This window comes from Miniopterus schreibersii, assembly GCF_964146895.1.
Source record: "Miniopterus schreibersii genome assembly, chromosome: 4".
Lineage (NCBI taxonomy): Eukaryota > Metazoa > Chordata > Mammalia > Chiroptera > Miniopteridae > Miniopterus > Miniopterus schreibersii.
Window position 1 is genome coordinate 80,621,581 of NC_138105.1, and position 22,579 is coordinate 80,644,159.

Genomic DNA, 22,579 nt, shown 5'->3' on the forward strand with positions numbered 1-22,579 from the left:
TTTATCCTGTTATAGGCTCACTTGACATATAGAAATTCTTACCACATTTTATAGTTTTTTGGGGGGCCCTCTGCATTACCGTGTTCTAAAGTGCACTTGTTTGCCCACTTTGGGGCATTTGCTGTTGCTTCTCTGCTCCATTCCATCTTTAGCATGTTGCTGATAGGTGGAGAGACTGATTTTCTTAGTTCATTGTGTTTATTTGCAATGTCTTTTTGGCCTTGTGTTTGAGTGGTTAACAAAGCAGTAAAGGTTAGATTCTTTCCTTCTGCAGGTAAAAATGGAAGCAGCAAAGCTAGAAACACCACCAGTGGGAGTAAAGCCATTGTGTCGGTTTTCAAAGCAGGATGAAACATCTGCTTTATTAATAGAAAAGTATTGTGCCCCTTCTTGCAGGTGTTTCAAAACAAGGATATCGTGGTTCTGGTGGTGTGTCTATAGTAAGAGCATGGTGTATGGGTTCATAATCCATAACTCCAGAGCCCAGATCTTCCTGCTTGAGGGCAGGAGCCAGAGACCTGCTGCAGCTTGCCCCCTCCTTTGCATTTTTATAAATGTAGGTTCTGTTAGGCATCATCTTCCAGAAGAGCCTGGTTTCATTGCAATTGAAGACATGCTTTGGATGGTATCCTTCCTCCTTAATCAGTTTCCCCACCTCTTCTGGAAATGTGGCAGCAGCTTCTTCTTTGGCAGATGCAGCATCTATAATAATTTTCATATTTTCAGTCCAAACCTATTCCTGAATATGTATAACCATCCCTTACTTGTGGTAGTAAATGGCTCGTGTCACTCATATAAGGGGATCCCTTGCAGAAGTCTTCGTATATAGGCTCAGTGCTTTCTGGCATAACATGATTCATGTCTTCCACCCACAGATTTAATCTTTTCCAACTTTACTAAGTACTTATTGCACACTGTGGTTGTAACTTTTGTAGTTTGAGATGGGACAGAAACTAGCACAAAGTTCTTTATTCTTCACAATTTTATGGATACAAGATTTGTTCTTAACCATAGTTCTTGGCAATCTCAGCATACAATTTGTTTTTTTTTCTTAATGAGTCAAAAACTTTCACCTTTTTACTTAAAGGAAGTACTTTATGGCTTTTCTTTGGCATATTCAAATTGCCAGCATTACTACTACTTTGCTTTGGGGCCATTTTTGAGTAGAGTAAGGGTGACTTGAACACAAGTACTGCAGTACCATAACAGTTGATCTGATAGTTGAGATGTCTACTGAATGACTGGCAGGCAGGTAGCATATGCAGTGCTGATCCCTTTATGAAGGAAGGCTTGATATTTCATGATACTACTCAGAATGGCATGCAATTTAAAATTTATAAAATTGTTTATTTCTGAAATTTTTCATTTACTGTTTTCTGATCATGGTTGACCATGGGTAACAAACTATGGAAAAGAAACTGTGGATAAGGGGGAACTACTGTATTCTTTCAATCCATGAGCATATCTTTCCATTTATTTGTGTCTTCAGTTTCTTTCTTCAGTGTCTAATAGTCTTCAATGTACAGGTTTTTCACTTCTGTAGTTAAATTTATTCTTAGGTGTTTTATTCTTTTTGATCTGATTGTAGATAGGATTGTTTTCTTAATTTCTTTCCTGATAGTTCATTATTAGTGTATAGAAGCAACTGACTTTTGTGTATTTTGTATCCTGCAACTTTATTAAAATTGTTTATTCTAACAGTATTTGGTGAAGTCTTTAAGGTTCTATATATAATGTCATGTCATTTGCAAATAGAGACAGTTTTACTTGTTCCTTTCCAGTTTGGATGCTTTTTATTTCGTTTTCTTGTTTGATTGCTGTGGCTAGGACTTCCAATACTATGTTGAATAAAAGTGGTTCCCTTGTATATCTCATACCTCATACTTGTCTTGTTCCTGATCTTAAAGGAAAACCTTTCTGCTTTTCTCTGTTGCTTATGATGTTAGCTGTGGGTTTGTCATGTATGGCCTTTATTATGTTGAAGTACATTTCCTCCATAGCCACTTTGTTGATAGTTTGTCATCTATTGAGATGATCATATGATTTTTATTCTTTATTTTGTTACTATGGTATATATCACATTGATTGGTTTTTGGATGTCAAACTATCCCTGTATCTTGGAATAAATCCCATTTGGTCATGGTGTATGATCCTTTTAACATATTGTTGAATTTGGTTTGCTAATATTTTGTTGAGGTTTTTGCATCTATGTTCATCTGGAATATTTGCTTATAAATTTCTTTTCTTGTGGTGTCCTTGTCTGGTTTCAGTATCAGGGTAATGCTGGCCTTGTAAAATGTGTTTGGAATTGCTTTCTCCTCTTCTAGCTTTGGTAAAATTTGATAAGAATTAGTATAAATTCTTCTTTAAATGTTTGGTAGAATTCACCAGTAAAGCCATGTGGTCCTGGACTCTCTTTGTTGGGTTATGGTGACTTTAATTTTAGGATTTTCATTTGCTTCATTTTTATATAATTTCTGTCTCTCTATTAATAGCCTCTATTTGATGAATCATCATCATTATGCTGTTCTTTAATCCTTTTAATTTGGTTTCCTATACTTTCTTGAATATTTATAACTTCTTTGAAATCTTTATCTATTAAATTCACTATCTGAATGCTTTCAGAAATGGATTCTATTGATTGTGTAGTTTGGTGTTTTGGGTTTTTTCCTGTGTATAGGTCACATTTTGGTTTCCTTGTATACCTCATACTTTTTGTTAGGAGACTTGGCATTTAAAAATATATATTGTTGCAATTCTGGATTCTGATCTCGCTCTTCACCACAGGGTGGTGCTATTGGTGGTCGTTTTTGTTCATTTTAGTAACTTGCCCAGATTAATTTGGCAGGGTATATTTCCACTGTAGTGTGCAACATTTGTCATCTGCTCAGCCTTTTATTTTTGTTTGTAAATGTTTTAATTTTTAAGCTTGACTTGGCTCCTATGGGTTATTCTGGCGTCAGCATAGCTTAGTGTTGAGCCAGTGGTTAGACAGAGGTTATGCTTAAACACCCAGTACTGATAAGGCTTTGCCTTGGATCTGTGTATGACTTCGGGAATGCTTTCAAAATTCAGATAGTTTCTAAATCTGCCCACTTTTTAAAACTTTGTTTCTGATCTTAGAAGGAAGACATTGACTTTTTGAACATTAGGCATGCTATTACTTATAAGTTTTTTATAGATGTCCTGTATCAGATTGAGGAAACTTCCTCCTGTTTCTAGCTTGCTGGAAGTTTTAACATGAGTGAATGTGGTATTTTGTCAGATTCTTTTGCTGCCTCTTTTGTGATACTCATACAGTTTTCCTTCTGTTTTTCTACCAATGAGATACATTGATTAATTTTTTGTATGTTAAACAAACCTCAGTATTCTGAGATTAATACCACTTAATCATGATGTAGTATTTTCTGTAAATTATTAGATTTGATTTACTAATATTTTCATAAGGAATTCTGCATCTGTGTTATTAAGGGATATTGCTATGTTCTTGTTTTCTTATATTGCCCTTATCAGGTTTTGGAACAGGAATTAGAGTAGTCTTGTGAACTGAATGGGTAAAGCATTCACTCTTTGCTCTAGTCTTTGAAAGAGTTGGTGTACAGTTGCTATTTTTTTTATGTTTACAGAATTCATCAGTGAAGTCACACCTAAACCATAGTCCCCTCCCCCTCATCATGAAAGCTCTTTTAATTACAGATTCAGTTTCTTTGTGAGCTCTCCGTATTCTTAAACTTTTTCTCACCTTGGTTTCAGATGTTGGGTTTTCAAGTGTTTTGTATATTTCATATAAATTGTCCATTTTATCTGTGTAAGTTGAGTATAATATCCTCTGTAGCCTTTCAGTGGCTGAAGGATCTATGGTGATGCCCCCTTTTTTATTCCTGGTATTGGTAATTTGCATTTTCTTTATTTTTTTTTTCTTGAGCATCTCTTGCTAGGGGTTTAATTTTTTAAATTACTTTAAAGAACCAACTTTGGCTTTGTTAATATTTCATATTTTTTGTTTTCAATTTTATTGATTTCTACTTTTCCTTCTTATTTTGGGTTTAATTTATAACTTTTTTTAAAGAGATCATACAAATCAGTTTTTTAATATGTTTTTGTTGATTTTTAGAGAGAGAAAGGGAGAGGGAGAGAGAGATAGAAACATCAATGATGAGAGAGAATCATTGATTGGCTGCCTCCTGCATGCCTCCTACTGAGGATTGAGCCCAAAACTTGGGCATGTGCCCTGACCAGGAATCAAACCATGACCTCCAGGTTCATGGGTTGATGCTAAACCACTGAGCCACACTGGCTAGGCTAATTTATAACTTTTAAAAATAGAAACAGATCACTAATTTTTAAACCTTTCCAAAAAATTTTCAAATATGTGCATTGAGAGCAATAAATTTATCTTTCATGACTGCTCTATTTGTATTTCACCATTTTTTGTGTGTGTTATGTATTCAGTTTCATTCGCTTCATATATTTTATTTAGAATTTACTTAGATATCTTTTATTTAAAATTGCATTTAATTTCCAAGTATTTGAGAATGTTCTAGTTAGCTTCTTGTTATTGACTTCTAGTTTCATTTCTTTGGAGACAGAGAATATACTCTGGATGAGTTCAATACTTGATATTTATTGAGGCTTGTTACACTTTTTGTTGTTGTTGTTAATCCTCACCCCAGGATATTTTTTCCATTGATGTTTAGAAGGAGTGGAAGAAAGAGGGAGAGGGGAAGAGAGAGAGAGAAAGAGAAAGAAACATTGATGTGAGAGAGACACATCAATTAATTGCCTTCCATGTGTGCTCTGACTGAGGCAGGGATCGAACCTTCAATCCAGGTACATACCCTTGACCCTTTGGTGCACAGGCCGATGCTCTAACCACTGAGCAACACCGGCTAGCGCAGTCTTTTTTTTTTTTAATGTTCTGAGTATACTTGAAAAGAATGCATTCAGCAGTTCTGTGACTACTAATCAGGTTGAGTTCGTTAAATAGTGTTGCTCAAAATTTCTATATTCTTACTAATTATTTTTGTCTTCTTGCTGTATCAACCATAGAGAGAAATTTGTTGAAATCTACAGCTGTGATTCTCTATTTCTCCTTTTAGTTTTATCCATTTTTGCTTAATGAATTTTTGAAGTTCTGTTATTAGATACATACATATATTGTTAAATCTTTCTGTTGGATTGACCCTCTTATTATTCTGCATGGTCCCTCTTTTCCTGGTAACACTTTTTGTCTTAAAGTTTACTTTTGGCATGATATGTCTTTTTTCTAATTCTTTTGCTATTGCTGTATCTGTGTCCTTATATTTCACAGTGTCTTTTGTAAACAAGATATGGCCAAGTCTTGTTTCTTTACCCAGACTGACAATCTCCCTTTTAATTAAAGAATTTAGTCCATTTCTATTTAGTATGATTACTAATATGGTTGTGTTTAATTCCACCTACTTCTATTTTTTTCCTCTTTTATTGACTTTTTAGATATATCTGTTAGTATTACTAGTGGTTACTTTAGAGTTGTGCTGTCCAATATGGTAGCCACGAGCCACATTAAATTTAAGTTTAAAATTCAGTTCCTCATTACATTAGCTACATTTCAGGTACCGAGTAGCCACATGTGCTTATTACTGTATTGGACAATACAGGTCACTGCCAGAAGTTCTTTTAGCTCTCTAGAAATTAAGAACAGGATTTATTTTGAGTCAGAATTACCCAGGGTCAAGTGTAGTAAGAGTAACATTCTAGTCAGAAGATACATCTTTTGTTGTATGTCCACTGCTGATTAGCTTTGTATCTGTAGACAAACACCCTGTTGCTTTTAGCCTCAGGTGTCTTTTCTTAAAACATGGGGATAATCATTTCTGTTCTTTCTGCTTCATGGAGTACTTGTGGAAAAGAAAACTATGAAGTGATACAAGTGCTTTATAAAGGCTAAAGCAGTTAAAAAAACAAGTATAAAAAATTGAATGACCCACTTTTTTGTATTTTGTTTGATCTTCTAGGTTGTTGACAGAACTGGAATCTCCTTCTTGGTGGCCCTTTAGCTTCAAACTTTGGAAGATGCCACCAGACACAAAGTCCAGGGAAGGCTCCTCAATGGCTAGTACAAAAGCTCTTGGAAAAGAAGGGATAGTGATCAGAATTCCTGCTATTATTTCCCAAAGAACAGAATCTCATGTTAAACCAGGAAGGCTCACCATCCTTGTTTCTGGGTTGGAAATCCATGACTCAAATTCTTTGCTGATACACAGATTTGAAAGAGAAGATGTAGATGACATTAAGGTTCACACCCATTATGAAGTTAGCATCCGCCAGCGGTTCATTGGGAAGCCAGACATAGCTTTTCGTTTGATATCTGCCAAGATGCCAGAGGTTGTCCCCATTTTAGAAATGCAGTTCAGCAAGAAGATCGAGTTTTTAGAAGATGCCTTAATGCTCAGAAGCACTGGAACCTCATGGCAGGCAGGTAAGTGATCATCAACACAGCTTGTGCACAGACTCAGAAATCCCAGTCAGACTCAGCTGCCCATGGTACGTACTTAACATGGTGCATCACTAGCAACTGCCCACTTGTTTGTAAATAAAAATAATTTCAGACCATTTTCCTTAGTACTTGCCAACTGTGAATCTCAAATCACTTAGGTTTATCATACACTTTAGAGCTTTGTAGGTTTCCAAATAGATCAGAAAGGATTTTGGTGACCCTTTCAGAACAAAAAGAGAAGGTCTGAGTTAGGTGTTTTCACTTTTTTCTCCATTTAATTTGAGAACTAGCACTTGAAGGTCTTAACTGGAAGCAACCCGACCTGTTCTGGTGAGTATCCATTCCCCCCACCCTGACTCAGCTTCACTCCTATTTTCCTTCATATTTGATTGAGGTCTTTCCAGACCACCTTCCAGGTGTGTGTTCAGGCATTGGAATCTTTGAAAACTATGCAGCATAGTTTGTGTGGTTTACATGGCTTCCGGGGGGTATTCTGAAAGTCTTGCTTTCTCTGGCAGTGAGGCTGTGGTCTTCTCTTGCAGGTCTCTGTGGGGACTGAAGGGTGTAGCTGGGCGTGGCCAGTGTGGTCCGGTGTGGGAGACAGGACATGTGGATATATCACATGTCCACACATCTCGAGGTTCTTGGGTCCCAGCCTCCTTTCTAGCATGGGATAACTTGATGTTGTCTGACCTCTCAATTTTGCCATTCTGACGGATGTTCTGTGGCATCTTGATGGTATTTTTTATTTTTATTTTTTTCACTGATTGTGAGATGGAGCATCTGGTGCTTATTTGCTTTTTAGCCCCACAGGTTTTGCTCTGTGGATTGCCTGTTCTGTTTTATTTGTTGTTTTGTCTGATTTGCAAGAGTTCCTTATGTATTCTAGATACTCATTCCTTATTGATTTGAGAGGCTGCCAGTGCTTTCCCAGACTGTCACCCTCCATTACAGAAATCTTTAATTTTGCTGTGGTCAAATCCACCATTTTCCCCCTTAAGTTTGTTTTTGAGCCCTGTTTAAGAAATCCCAAAGTCGTAAAATATTCTGATATTTTCTAATACTAGAGTTATAGGTAATATTACTTGTGTATTTAATGTGATTTTTTTTACAAGTAATAGTCTTATTAATTTTGATTCCTGCGTGTTTATTACGATTCCAATTCCTTTTCTTTTTTCTCTTAAGTGATTGATTTTAATTCTAATATGTAACCTATTTCCCTAACATGGCTTCAAGTTTCAAAAAGAAATATACTTGATAATAGATCTGATATCATAAGATCCAAAATGTTAGAAATGTTAATGTAAAAACTTAATTTAAACACTTATTGTCTTGGCATTTCTGGTTTTTCTTTGGCCCTTAACTCAAAGCAAGACTTTGAAGCTGGCCCATAAAAGAGCCAAGAAGGGTGGGCTGTAGCTGCCAATGTGAGGCCCTGACCAGAGGGCCCTTCAGGCAAGGCCATGTACAAGCCCAGCTGGGTAGGGTCTGATGTCCCAAGTTTTGACTGAGTCACCCCACTGCGTTTTTTCCTGGGAGGGGCCTCAGCAGTGAGAGAAGGAGGCTCTGGCCAGAGGGACCACACACAGAGCACCATCAGCCACTAGCTTCGTCAGTGCTGATTGAGAACCCCGCAGTGCCAAGCATGGTGTCCGGCACCTACAGTCTTGGAAAAAAATACTAAATAAAACCCACAACACTCCTTCTCACAGAGTTTCACCATGTTTTTGGGTTGTTAGGCATGGTGGTTTCTGGTAGAAAACATGGCACAGAATGTAATGAATGAGATAGCAGATGCGAGCATGCTATGTCTGGCATAGAGGTCACACTGCACAAAATTGCTGGACCTACTGTCAGGAGCAATGGCAGGCTCTGACTCTGGCACCCAGGTGGCATATAGGGCTGGAGAGGAGCAGGAAGCAAGTGCAGGGCCTCTACAACCACAGGCAGACTGTAGGAAGATAGGAGAGTGCGAGTTCCACAGGGCCTGTTGTCAGGAAGGGCAGACTGGACCTCTTGTGCACAGGCTGAGACTGCTGACCACAGGCCGAACATCATCTTCCTCCTCCAGGAAGCCAAAGATCTGCTTTTAAAGCCTTTCAACTGATTGTACCAGACCCACCACATTATCTGGACAGTCTCCCTTAGCTAAAGTCAACCAACAATTATGGGCCTTCATCCACACTACAAATACCTTCCCGACAACACCTAGATTGAATAGCTGTAGCCTGGTCTTTCACAGTAAGGGATCAATGTGTGTGGAATGAGCTGACAGATGGGTTTTCATCTCGGTGCTAACTTTAGCTCTGGGTGGGATCCCTGCAGAATGTCTGCATCTGCTCTGAGCAAGAGGTGCCATCCTCCCTTTGCAAGGCCACTCTGCCTCGCAGAGTAGGTGCACCTTACAGCTGTGGGTTTGAAGAGGCTCAGGTAATGAGGGATGGTGCGTTTGGAAGAAGCCAGCTTGCTGAGTTTAGTAAGCAAGATGGTATCTGACTTGCTAGGAACTTCTCAGTGTCCTCTGCAAGCCTAGTGATGAGAGCCAATTTTTCACTGTCGCCTCTGTGTCGTGTCTGCCATCACCTCTGTTTTTACTATTCCACATTGGAAACTGCAGAGACAGTGAAGGTGGAAACAGTGACTGACATCTCAGAAATGGATTCCTCTCCTTGATGAGGTATTTGGGTAGAATATGTGGCCAGAAGGTGGCAGTCTAGTAACAGGAGACAGGTGTTTGCTTTGGGTGAGCATCCAGAAGAACTTTCCAGAGACCTCTGAGGTAATGTGTCTTGTGGACCGGTGAGGGCCCAGAATGACACCGGTGGGCAGTTTCCACCTTAGGGAAGAGCAGTTGCAAATTGCTATTTTTCTGCACCGTATCTTTTAAATAATCTTTCAAATTTTAGAATAGTTTCAGACTTGCAAAAAAAGTTACAAGGATAGTTCAGAGTTCCCATGTCTCCCACACCCAGTTTCTCCTCTTGTTGTCACCTGACATTAGTGTTGTTTATTGTCATAACTAGTGAACCTATATGGATACGTTGTTATTCTCAAAGGCCATATTTTATCCAGATGGTTTTACATTTTACTCTTTCAGGATCCCACGTGACATTTGAGATTTCTGCTGCACATCTCCTTATACTCTTCTTGACTGTGTGGGTTACTCAGACTCTCCTTGCTTTAGTGGCCTTGATGCTTTTTAGCAACCTTAGCATTCTCCCAGGTTGTCTCATGGTCCTGGAGTGACAGGTGTGGGAGGAAGCCCGCAGATCTCTCTCCGTCAGAGTAGGGTCCGTGCCGGGCACTATTAAGGGTTCTGGTACTGATTTTTGTCTTTGTTGTTTACTGACTGTCACCTTCTGAGTGAGGCCTTCCCTGACCACCTAATTAAAGATGCCCTGGTCACCCTCTCACCCCATGGAAATCTTGCCTCACATTTGCCCTCTGGTGCTGCCCCTTCAACCCAGTCAGGTCCTCCTCGATGTCCCCTCCTTCCTGGAAAGTGAAATCTGTAAGTTTCCTTGTAGCTTGAACAATGTGTGCTTAGTTTGGTTAACAGAGATAATTAATGACTTTAGAGACAAAAACCATCTTATACTGAACCAAATTAATTTTTCTCAGAAGATATTTCAAAGCATTGAGGTAACTGAGTCAACAACTCCAGTGTCAACACAGAGCACTGGGGGTGGCCAAGGCCTTGTGCTGAGTGGGATCCCGCTGAAAAACATCCCTGACTTAGTATATTCCAGGAAGAAATATCCTCCATTTTGGCTTTCTGGTTGTTTAGGTAATATCCTTTTGTTAAATGTTCAAAAAGAGTACGTCTCTGTCAGTAATATAGCTATAGGTGTTGAAATGGACACCAGAGCGCAGTCCCTGGGACAGTGTCAGTGAGTGGACCTTGCTCTCACAGAAGCTAGTCAGGGAGATCCTGGAGTGAGAAAATGCTGAAAAAATAAACAGAAGGGCAATTCCAAGCAAGTTCATTAAAAGGTGTGCAAATGGAATGATACTAGGATTACTGGTTGCTGAGGGAAGGGCGGAGTGCAGGACCTGTGTGGGCGGAGAGGGAGGTGGGGCCAGCATGCTGGGGATAAAGAAGGGGCATGCAGAATGACTGAGGGAGGCATTTCCTTACCCCTCAGGCCGGAGAACTGCTATTCTCATGGGCCAGTGAAGTGCACTTGGCCATTGTGTCATCACAGATAACACTTTAATGTCATGCTTCAGGTGGCCTCTCCTTTAGGCTAATAATTAGTAGGATACTCCCTCTGTTCTGCCATGATAGCTTCCAACCCAGCTGAGGGTGCTCTGCTGCAGACCGACACTTTAAAAAGGACTTTTCATATGTCACGTCCCAGTCAGCAACACTTTAGACCACACAGGAATGATGGGCATCATGCTAATGAACAAGCCCCCCAGGATGTTGGAGTAGGTGAGACTTTAGCAAGTGTAGAACACAAGTTATGACATTAGTTTAAAAGGGCTTCAACTAGCCTTTTCATAAAGAATGGACTAGAACAGCAGACATTTGAGTGCATGGTTTGCGGTAAAGTTTTGTCTTGTGAAACTTTTCCAGACCTGGAGATGTGGTACAGATGTGACGGCTCTGCAGGATGCGTTTCTCACTTGCATAGTTAGAGATGGGCCTGGGGGAGGGCTGGGGTCTTGCCTCCAGCAGACTCACTCCTCTGACTGCTTCCTGAGCTTACTCGATTTGGCCTAGGCCCTTCTTCCCAGGACTCTGAGAAACCTGCTTCCCGTTCTCATTACAACCTGCTTTTATCCTGGATGAGGCCAGGCACTCTCAGGGAATGTTCTTTGTAAGAACTATTTTAAGAAATAAGAATAGTGGGGGTGTTTGTGTGCATGCTGGAGGTGGCTGACCTCTGCCGCCAAGGAGGGGCTGGCGCAGTCAGTGTGTCCGGAAGTCCACCAGCTGGGCAGCAGCCCTTCAGCCCAGTGAGAGCCAAACCACAACAGGTTTGCTTCTCGTCTCCTTTCTTTAGCAGGAGTTCCAAGTCGCTCTGATAAAAGGCGGTTCTGCTCATCACCACTAAGTCCTTGGAAGGATGTGGGGGTCAACTGTTGCCCTGCTGTGCCCTCCATTCCACTAAAGCAGAGAAGGCTGCTCAAAGGATCCGGTGCTGATTCTCAGATCAGTGCACGTTCTGCTGCCTGCTCTCCTCTCCAGTGTCCTAATTAGTAATTGTGCTCTGTACCTGAGGTGGTTTGTGCAGAAGAGCAGCCAGCAGACTCTAATTGATGCCTTTATCTGGGCTCCCAGTGCCAGGGTACAGGTGGAGTCAGTTCTTTAAATAAAGGACAGGTGGCACACCGCGGGAGGGGCTGTAAGCCACACGGTTAGCACTGTCTCCATCCAGGCTGCCCTTCTGCTCCTCAGGGACATTACCCGGGCAGGTGCTGTTTGAGCAGAAACCCATTCTGAGCAGTGCCTGGCCTCACGGCGTTCTCACTTGCCCCACCTCATGACTCCATAGTCACCTTTGTTTGGCCAGCCAGCTGGTGCTTTCCAGACCCGCAGCACCCTGTAGGGTTCATGAGGTTTCAACAAATACTGTCTTAAACTCCAAATCTATAGTCTTTTCTCATAAAGAAAATGATTACTCCTGGATAGGGGCCTTTCTTCTGAGAGCCAGTTATAGAACCAGACCCTGGGTATGTACAGTGTTTCACTGGGATTAGAGTGGAGTAAGGAAACCACCCTGGACTGGAGTGGAAGGCAAGGCTTGGGCAGGCCCCACAGCCACTCGGTTTTGCAGAGGCTCAGGGAGGGGACCACAGCAGTACAGAGACTGCAGATGGACAGATGCCGGTGGGGACACTTTGTTGGCCCAAAGAGCTGGGGCGATCTTTGTAAAGTCGCAGGTGCTTCTGCATTGTGTGCAAGTTATGGAAGATGTCTGTTTGACTTGCATTTCAGCATCCAGGCCAGTGGACTGCGCCAGGCACCGAGAGCCCTCCTCAGGGAGCCAGGAAGGCGGGCTGCTTCAGCTACAGATGTGTGAGCCACTCGTTTCCGAGGAGGACACCCAGGAGCTCAGACAGGTAACATACTTTTGGGGGCTTCATCTTCCCTTGCAGATGACTCCCTTCTCTTTCCTACATGTATGTACATGTGTACTATGTGTATGCTGTGAGTTTTTGCGTACGTGTGTACACATGTGTGCCATGTGCTGTGTGTGTGCACCTAGTTGAGGGCATTTGTTCTGTCATCTCTCAAGTGCTCAACTGGATTCTGAAGAGGCTTGCAACTTTGTGACCAGAAAGTTGAAATTTAAATAGTGTTTGATAGAAATACTTTTAATTTGTCTTCCTTTGTTATTGCTGGTCAATACGATGGCTTTTTTTTCTTTTTAATAATTTTGAAGCAAATACGTAGACATTATTTTATTCATAAATATTTCAGTGTGTATCTTTAAAAGATAAAAACTTTTTAAAAACCAACATCATATCATACTCACCTTTAAAAAATAAAAAATAATTTCTTCTGTCATCAGACATCAAGCCAGTGCTCCAATCTCCCCATCCTCCTACTTCGGGAGGGTGCTGTGCATCTGTAGCTCAGGAGCCCATGAGGCCTGAGCACTGTGCCCGGTGAAGGGCCTCAGTGCACAGCTTCCCTCTGTCATCTTTTCTTTTTCCTTTGCAGTTTATTTGTTGAAATCAATGTTTTACAGTTTGCATCTTCCTGACTTGGTTCCCCCAGGGTGAGCAGTATGCTCTCTGTCCCGGTGCCCTGTAGGTCAGTTTATAGCTTGAAGGGTTCATCAGGCCCAGCTCTGCTTTGGAGAGACCAGTTCATTGGTCCTGCACACACGCCTGCCAGCCTGTTTTCTATGTGTCTGCACCGGCATAGACTCCTTAAGCTTAGCCCTTTCCTTTTGGGGAAAAAGTGTTCATCTTTACTGTGGGGTATTTTAAATATACATGTTTTGTCACTTTTTCCTCCTGGTCTAACTTAGTCACTTTTTGTAATAACATAGAAATGCTGCTTTTTAGCTGCAACTAGCAAGTGTGGCAGGTTCCTAATTGCTTCCAGAACACGTGGCTCTTGTCAACTCTGGGCTTGAGAACCACTGACCTGTAAAGGCTGACTTGCCCATACTCCTGAGAGTAGATGAAAGCGTGGGTCTCAGGCTGGTGGTATCTGGGAGCCCCCCACCAAGAAGGTGTTGAATCTGAGACATGCTCTTTTGGGCCCCATGGTGGTGGTGAGGCTGAGGAAGGTACGTGCAGCTTTGTTATGGGAGATGTAGTGATTTTATCTGTTGATTCTGAAGGTGGCCATGCAGTTTCATAGGGCCCTTCCCCTGAAAGCTGTGAGGGGTGGGAGAGGTCAGGATGAATGTACCCACAGCCTGTGAGTGCACATGTCTGTGTGGCTGGTCCTGACTGTCGTCAACAAGTCTTATTAGCGAGCCTGTGCATTGGTGCTGGGAACAGCGGCCAAGTGAGTCAGGACTCTGGCTTCAGGGCGGAGGAAGTGGTGACCCGAGCAGTGGGCTGGGCAGAGCTGCTGCAGGAGGGGCAGGGCTTCCTACTGTCAGCTGTTCACCCTCCCTCCTGCTGGGAGAACCTAGTTTCACTAGAGATGATCTTTTAGAGTTAATCACATGTTTCCTATTTAGAGAAGAGATGTCGCTGTGTGATGAAGCTCAAGCATATGGAAGAATGAGTTAAGTTTCTGGGGAGAAAAAATGTAAGAGCACCCCCAATTCAGCTGCGGTTTCTACTACAAATGCTATTAGAGTCATTACGTGAAATGGGTCCTGGTGACTTAAGCTGCATTTGGTGCTGAGAGATGTGCTCCTGATTTCCTGGGGCGGCAGCTCAGCATGGTGGGGACTGCGGCTCCATGTGGTGGCCATGGCTGCGTCACTGCAGGAGGACCCCTGCGGGGGCGGGAGAGCACGGCTTGGCTGGGATGGGCTTGGCAGTGTGCCCTGACTCCTTTCTAATGTGGGATGGGCCAATTTTCCCTGCCTCAGAACTGCGGCTCTTTGTTACAGTCTGTCACTGCCACATACTTGATGCAGCATTTGGAGATGACAAAACAAAACCACATTTGGCTTCCCCTGAGGGCGTCTCGGTTTCATGGACATTTTCTTTATAACTTCTGAACCTCCACTCCTCTGTCTTATCCTGTGTTTGGTCTTTCTTCATCCTGCCTCTCTCTGACCAGGAAAGAACCAGATGAAAAGCTGGCACGAGTCTGGTGTTTTGATTTACCCAGGCAGGTTTGAGGCAGGCTCCCACCCTGGTGGACTGCAGGGAAGGTGCTATGTGAGCTCCGGGAGCCCCAGCACTGAAAACAGTGACGACAGAAGACTTGAGCTGATGCCCTTGTCTTTCCCAATAAAGAGAGTCACAGTGTGTATTTCAGGGAAGGTTTTAGGTCCTAGATTTGAACTTTCTGTTTGATTACATTAGGGCTTTTAGTCTGCCTGTTGTGTCTGTTATCTTTATAAACAATAAACACAAAAATTGAAAGAAAATTTGTGGTGTTACATTCAGTTCAATCAAAAAGTCCATTCACTAAAAAAAAAAAAAAAAAGTCCATTCACTGGAAAACAGACAACTGGTAGGCTGGTTTGAAGATAAGCATTTAACTGCAGAGGCAGCCCTGTTGAGGAGGGGCAGGCGGCGACACCTCTCGGTGGCACTGGGCGGGAGGTGACTGAGGCCCTGCTCTGGGCTCTGTGGTGCCGCCCTCTGCCTTCTTAGGGGAGTGATTGATGTTTCATAGGAACTGGTGCCAGCAACTCTCAGGAACTTTCCTGAGACAATTCTAGGGCAGAAAAGGGTGCTGTGGTTCTCTACTTGCTGTGAAACTATCTTAAGAGAAACATGTCCTTTTGTTTCTTTTTAAGAAATTATAGAGTACATTTCATCTTCAGTGACTCTACTCATTTTCCCCTATTCTCAGTTCCCTGGTATCAAAACTAGTCCTAATTCATCAGTCTCCTCTCAGAGTCATGAAAAAAATCAGTCATTTCTTGTAGACCTAATTTACATAAGAGGATTATACTTAACCAGTGTTCTTTAACCCCAAATAAATATCTGAACAGTTAATGTATTAACTGTCAGTGTGTGCACTGTGCAGTGGCCACACAGTCACCAGGAGGGTATCCTTGCATAAGCCATGTGGCAGGCCAGGCCATGCTCTAGGACCAGTGCGTTTAGGAAGACAGATGGCTGGGCTGGGGGACCCTAAAGGGTGGACAGGTAGGGAGGGCCTACAAGGGGTGTTACACAGACAGTGGGACCTTCCTGCCAGGCAGGGGGTCAGGATTGTGTCCTGTAAGCAGTTTGGAGTCATTAAGGATTTTTGAGTGAGGAGTGGTGGGATAATTTCAGACTTTAATACCTCCTCAAGTTCTCTTCTTGTCCTGTGCCTTTTGAACCTTTTCCAGACTGTTCATTTTATTCATTAATTGGGGGGGAGGTTTTTATGATGCTGTTTTTATTTATGGCTTTGATACCAGTCCAGATATTACCAGTGAGCTGAGCCACTTATTTCAATATCTGTTACTTTAATTGTAAATTATTAGTAAATGTTCCTTACATCACATCCTATGTCATTTCTAAATGTTAAACCATACTTGGTAACTGGGAAAAGGTGCTTAGTAACTTCTGACATCCACACTCCATTGACATTTTAATAAAAGGCACATGTGCCCTAGGATGAGCTCTGGATTAGGAATCAGGGTCCAGGTTCTGCTCTTGGCCCTGCCCTGTTGGCCCATAGACTTGGACAGGCTGCTCCTCCCCTGGCCTCAGTCACCACCTCTGAAAGGCGAGGCCCTGACTTCCAGTCCCCACTGTCTACTTAAGAAACTACCATGATGAAATGAAAGCTGAATTACAAAAAATGCCAAGCCTTTTAAATATTCATTCATGATTTTTCTGTCTGCTCTGTTGGTTAACTAGGTCACTGGTAACCATGAGCACAACTTTGACAGACAGCAGACATGCAACACCCCCCGTCCCACCCTGCCTGCTGTGGTTCCTCTAAAATCCCCGGAACAGGCGTCAGAGTTCTTTTCACATTTAATGTGGTCACCTATCTAGCATAGGCCCATGCTGTCTGTGCTAGTGGTTGTTCAGAGTGGTAGGGCCTGTCCAGGCATGTGGCTGTGTGTCGCCTGCAGCTGACAGAAGGTTGTGCAGGTGTGCTGGACCTCTCTCAAATAGAAGCCATGGCTAAACCTGGGCTACACGGTCCAGATACCAGTGCACATGAATCTTGGGTGTATATTCTGTACCTTCCGCCGCCCCAGGAACTGGGGACAGGAAGGGAGCTGCCAGATAAGGAACTCTAGGATTCCAGACCATACCAGCATCTTAGCCTCGTCTAGAGCAGCTGTGTGGCTGCAGTGAGTGGAACGTGGGGGCAGGAAACATGCTCTGGTATTTCAATTGAAAGGATGACTTGTTCTCCCTGGAACATTTTCCTGTCTTCTCAGTCAGCACTTAAATGAACCTCAAGTCTTAAAATCAAGTATTTGATTATTTTGTTATTGAGCGCCTGGCTGTGGAAGGTTATATACATACATTATTTATATATATTTTGACCATGTTTTTTATTGTGGTAAAATATATACATAATGCAAATTTTGCCATTTTAACCATTTTAAGTGGCATTAATTACATTCAAAATGTTGTACAACCATCACCACCATTTATGTTTTCCAAAGCTCTTTCATCTCCATCCCCATACCCCCAGCCCTGGGCAACCTCTAGTCTCCTCTGACTCTGCCTATTCTAGGAACCTCCTCTAAGTGGCTTTTTTTACTTAGCATGATGTTTTCAAGGCTGATCCATTTTGTGGCATGAATCAATACTTCTGTCCTTTTTTATGGATAAATAATACTCTACTGTATGGATAGACCACATTTTGTTTACCCGTTATCTGTTGATAGACACTTGGTTGCTTCCACCTTCTGGCTTTTGTGACTTTGCTGCCATGTACAATGTCTGTTTAAGTCCTAGTTTCCGTTCTTTGGGGCATATTCCTAGGAGTAGAATTGCTCAGTCTCGGGATAATTCTATGTTTAACTTTTTGATGAACTGCCAAACTGTTTTTAATAGTGGTTGCACCATTTTATATTCCCACTAGCAGTGTATGAGGATTTAAATTTTTCCACATCCTCACCAACAGTTATTTTCCTTTTTGAAAAATTTAAAATTGTTATAGCTATCCTGGTGGATGTGAAGGGCCATCTCAGTATGGTTTTGATTTGCACATCTCTGGTGACTAGCATTGTTTACCATCTTTTCATGGGTTTATTGCCCTTTGTATTTCCTCTTTGGAGAAACGTCTATTCAAGTTCTTTTCCCATTTATTAATTGGTTGTTTATCTCTTTGTTTAAGTTGTAGGAGTTTCTTATATATTCTAGATATTAAACCCTTATCAAATTCATAATTTGCAGATACTTGTCTCATTCTGTAGGTTGTCTTTTGACTTTCTTGATAATGCCCTTTGACATAATTCTGGCCCCAAGCCCAGCTGGTGAACAGCAGTTCAATTCTGGCACTAACTACCCATTGTTAGAACAGACCCCACAATGGTCCTGGTCCCCAACAAGGCTGCCCCTCTTTGAGACACCAGCTGCACTGGGTTCCCCGGGCCACCTAAACTTCTGACCAATGGGCTACAAATTGGGGGGGTTCCCATGACCCCTGTCAGGTTTGATAGTTCATGAGAGCTATTCACAGAACTCAGGAACTCCCTCTATTTATGATTACAAAGGATGCAGATTGGAGATAGCCAAATGAAGAGACACCTGGGGTGAGGTCTGAGAGGGGCCCACTTTCGGAGCTTTGTGCCTCCCCAGTACAACTGGTGCGCCACCCTCTTAGCACATCAGTGTGTTCACCAGCCAGGTGGCTTCACTGAGTGTTGGCATCAATTGATTTTTTTACACTGAACTACTTTTGTATTCTGGGATAAATCCCTGGATTTGGTTTGCTCGTATTTTAGTATGTTGTGTTTTGTTTTCTTTTGTCTCAAAGAATTTTACTAATTTCTGCTTTTGAACCATTGGTTAAGAATATGTTAATTTGTGAATTTTTTAGTTTTCTAGATTTCTAGTTTTATTCTACCGTGGCCAGTGAACTTACTTTTTATTACTTATGTCTTTTTATGTTTAAGGCTTGTTTTGTGGCCCACCATGTGGTCTGTCCTGGAGACCAGGAGAGGAATGTGCATGTTCTGATTTGGGTGGAGTGTTCTATATACATCTGTTAGGTACAGTTGTTATATAGTGTTGTTCAGGCTCTCTGTTTCCTTACTAATCTTCTGTCTGGGTGTCTTATCCATTATTGGTATCATTTTATTAACTTTTTGAAGTCACAGGTATTAGGTGGATTTTGGTTCATTCTGGGAAGTTGGTTTGTGTGGTTTTAAGAGTAGAATTAGACTGAACATGTGAGCCAGTGTTGGGGAGAATGTTGTCCATCTCATTTATAGCACAGGGTCTGGGGACTATTTGTTGGAGGCTTGGCTTCAGGTGTCCAGAGAGTACCTTTGTCACATGAGTCATATGGCGTTCAGCAAGCTTCATATTTCCTCAGTGTTCCTGTCACATTTTATAGGACAGGGTCCCTCCTCAAGGCTCGTGTAGGGATGAGGTGAGGAGGCCTGCACTATGTGGGATGGAATTTTGGCACATTGTTTAGTGAGCTCTAGACAAACATGTCAGTGGGGCTTTGATTGGCTGTGACCCTGTCAGCTCTGAAAAGCCACAAGCTTAATGCGTTTTCCATATGTTTCATACTCTGAAAATTGCCCCACTGAGGCATTTACTTCCACATGTAAGAGGAACCTTCAGTTAATTGAGTGTCTTACTTAGTGGCCATTCTTTGTTCTCTTAAAAACCTGGTTCTTGTCATGGTAGCTCTGTTTGGGGTCTGATGGTAGGTTGGCTCCCAGAACCCCCTCTGGTCATGGGAGGTGCTCACCTGTGCTTTCCCTGTCTGGACCTAGAGTTGGAAAGGCCACTTGTAACTGAGGGCTGACCTTTCCCTCAGGGTTGTGTGGAGACAGCCCTGATTCATCAGGCGGGTTTGTGCTCAGCTCTTCTGCCCTCTGCCCTGAGAGAGGGCATGAATCATGCAGGGGCCCTAGAAGAGAACCCTGTGTCTGGGCCTCAGGAATGCAGCAGAGGGATCTGCTGGGACACAGGGGTGGTCTGTGAGTCTGAATGTGACAGATTGTAGCCTAGAATGTTCTTTACAGCCTCTAGAGCTTTGCCTGTGCTGGAAGCCAATTTTTCCCACTTACCCTTCTCTATAGCATATTAATGGCCCCAACTGGTAGAACTATTTGGAGTTGCAGACAACTTGATTTATCCCAGCTCTGTTCTTAAATGGTTGCTAATTTCTCACTGCAAGAAAATTCACAGTTTTGCAATGAGTCAGCTTAATAACAAGATGAGGGCAGACAATCTAGCTAATACTGAACTCACTTTAAGTGCTTAACATTAATATGGTAATACTCTGGATCCTGAAGTTTTTATCATGAGGTAGAGCAAAACTTTTTTTCCTAACTATAAGTTGAGATAACAACTAGAATTTTGTGCAAACATTTCAACACGTCTATTTTGGTAAGTGGACCTACTCTACTGGATGAGCTATTTTTCCATAGCTTATTTTATGTTTTTATAAACAAAATGAAAGTGGTTGGAAGGCTAAAATATCTCTGTATCCCCTCTCATTTGACCCAGACAGTGCCTGTGCTGCAGTCCTGAGATCTGTGGTGTTGGGGGATGGAGGCACCATAGTATGTGACCCAAGTAGAGGTTCTTCCCCTTCCAGAGAGGACAGTAATGTCTGCTCTGTCCTGGGGGTCACATGGTGTCTCCCACTTCCTGCCTGAGTCTTCTCGGCTGCCCCATCCCCAGTCACTGACACTGGTGAGCTGGCCCTGTGCATCTGCCTTTGGGACCCAGCCTCCTGCACTGGCTTTGTGGGGCACCTGCGACCCTCTAGCTAAGGAGCACTAAGTGCTCCTGTTTCTTCATGACCCTATGCTGGGCAGCACTGGCACAGGTGCTTTTGTGTCTTGCCTGTGCTAAGTGCACTGTATATTTCTTTGGAGTTTATAAAGTTATTTTCTTGTAAAACTCAATGCTTTTTAAATCAGGTAGTTCTACGTAGGTATGATTATGGCTGGAAAGAAGGCTCGTGGGTTTATCTATCAGTGTCATATGAACGCAGAGAAGAGCCCACTTTGAGCCTGGTTATTGACTCAGAGCCCAGTGAAGGCCCATCTGAGAGGCCAGCTGATATTTCAGAGGCTGGCAGCGTCCTATGTCGATGACTAGACAGCTTGTCATCCTGGGCCACAGAAGTAACAACTGTGTTTAAGGTTTGGCCAGTCTTCCTAGTCTCCATTCTTTCCATCCCATGTTATATGGAATGCACTCAATGCCATTTAATTACTTCAATCCCTGTCTTAAAGGAAAAAGACGCAGTACCAGTATTCTGAGGTACCAGTAGTTTGGAGGTTTACTCAGGAATTGTCTTTGTACACTTAGTAGCTGTAAAGCTCTCTTGTATTTTTGAAGAATTAATTTCAAGTACATTTTTGGCAGAGCATCTAAGGGTCTCAACAGGCTGCATAAAATGAGTGCTATAGTTAAGGCCATCCTCTTGGAGACTTTTTCCAAATAAAAAAATTCAGCAGGAGCCAGCCCTTGTTTGTACTACAGACTCAGTAAAATGCTTGACTTCTGTAGGCATGTCAGCTGTTTTTGCTCACAAAATAAGTGGTATGTGCCTATTATTACTGTGCTGATTAAACACAGACTTGAGGATGTAGGTATTCTTGCTTTTGCCACTGTCTAAATGTGAACTGGGAAAGGCAGTCGATTCATCCTCCTGAAGAAGGTGGCCAGCCGAGGGATATGTAGGACACACAGGGGCTGTTGTATGGTAGTGTGGACCTATGCTATGTGGCACAGTAGCCACTAGCCACGTGTGGCTACTGAGCACTTGAAAAATTGCCAGTCCAAGTTGAGATGTGCTATATACTATATACATATATATATATATATACACACACACACATACACATATATGTATATATATAAACATTCACACCAGCTTACTAGGACTTCATATAAAAAAGAATATAACATATCTCAATAATTGTATTGATTTCATGTTGAAATGACACTATTTGGAGTTGTTTGGGTTAAATAAAATATATTATTAAAATTAATTACACTTATTTTTTACTTTTTAAAATGTGAGTATAGTGGAACCTTGGTTCTCGAACTTAATTTGGTCCAGAAGGCTCTTCAAGACGCTATCTCTTCGAAAACTAAAAACTGAATCATTTTTTCCCATTAGAAAATATTCACAGCACAATTTCCTGAGATGTTAACAATGCAAGGTTTAGTGGTAAACTGACTCATACTCACACATTTTCCTTTGTCACCTGAGAGATGTGTGACTGATGATATAGCATGAAAGGGTTGTCAGGTTGAGAACTGAAGTTTTGTTTGACAACCAAGATATTATTTTCCTTGAACAACTTGGTTGAGAACTGAATTGTTTAAGATGAGAGATGTTCAAGAACCAAGGTTTGACTATATTAGAAAATTTAAAATTACAGGTGTGGCTCTCCTTACACTGGACATCTTGCCACAGTTGCTGAGGGCTCTACAAGCTGACAGTCCTCCCTTGGTGTGTCAATGGCTTGCCGATCCTGGTGGTAGCCCTTTTGCCATTTTCTTACAGGATATTTTTGATTTCTCTCAGTGTCCTGGTGATGTTACCTCTGAGTTATTGCACCGTGGCATCTGTTATCTGTGCAACAGTCATGTCAGGGCCACACTGGAAGATGCACCCCGAGAGCTTAGGAAACAGACAAGTCACCCGGCACCCTCAGCCTAGTTTGTGAAGCGGAGTGACTTTGAGGATTAACAGAGAAAGGACGGTTAGGGCATATCTCAGGGACCTCATAACTCGGCGTCATTTAGGATGACTAGGGGATGAGAAACAGGAAGCAATTCTATGTACTCTCCAAGGACAACTTTATTTTTCTGCGAGAGTGGATGTTGGGGTGA

General features: G+C 42.2%; 1 protein-coding gene across 8 annotated transcripts in view; it reads left to right on the plus strand.

Moving 5' to 3' along the window:
- Nucleotides 1-22,579, plus strand: part of SNAP47 (synaptosome associated protein 47) — a 47,596-nt gene that overhangs the window by 19,381 nt on the left and 5,636 nt on the right. For all 8 annotated transcript variants that reach the window (XR_013998664.1, XM_081135022.1, XM_081135023.1 and 5 more), the window contains 2 exons: nucleotides 5,997-6,460; nucleotides 12,423-12,547. Coding sequence is in view for 7 of the 8 variants with exons in the window: in XM_081135022.1 (XP_080991148.1) it covers nucleotides 5,997-6,460; nucleotides 12,423-12,547 (589 nt within the window). In the remaining variant the exon portion in view is untranslated. The remainder of the gene's footprint in view (nucleotides 1-5,996; nucleotides 6,461-12,422; nucleotides 12,548-22,579) is intronic.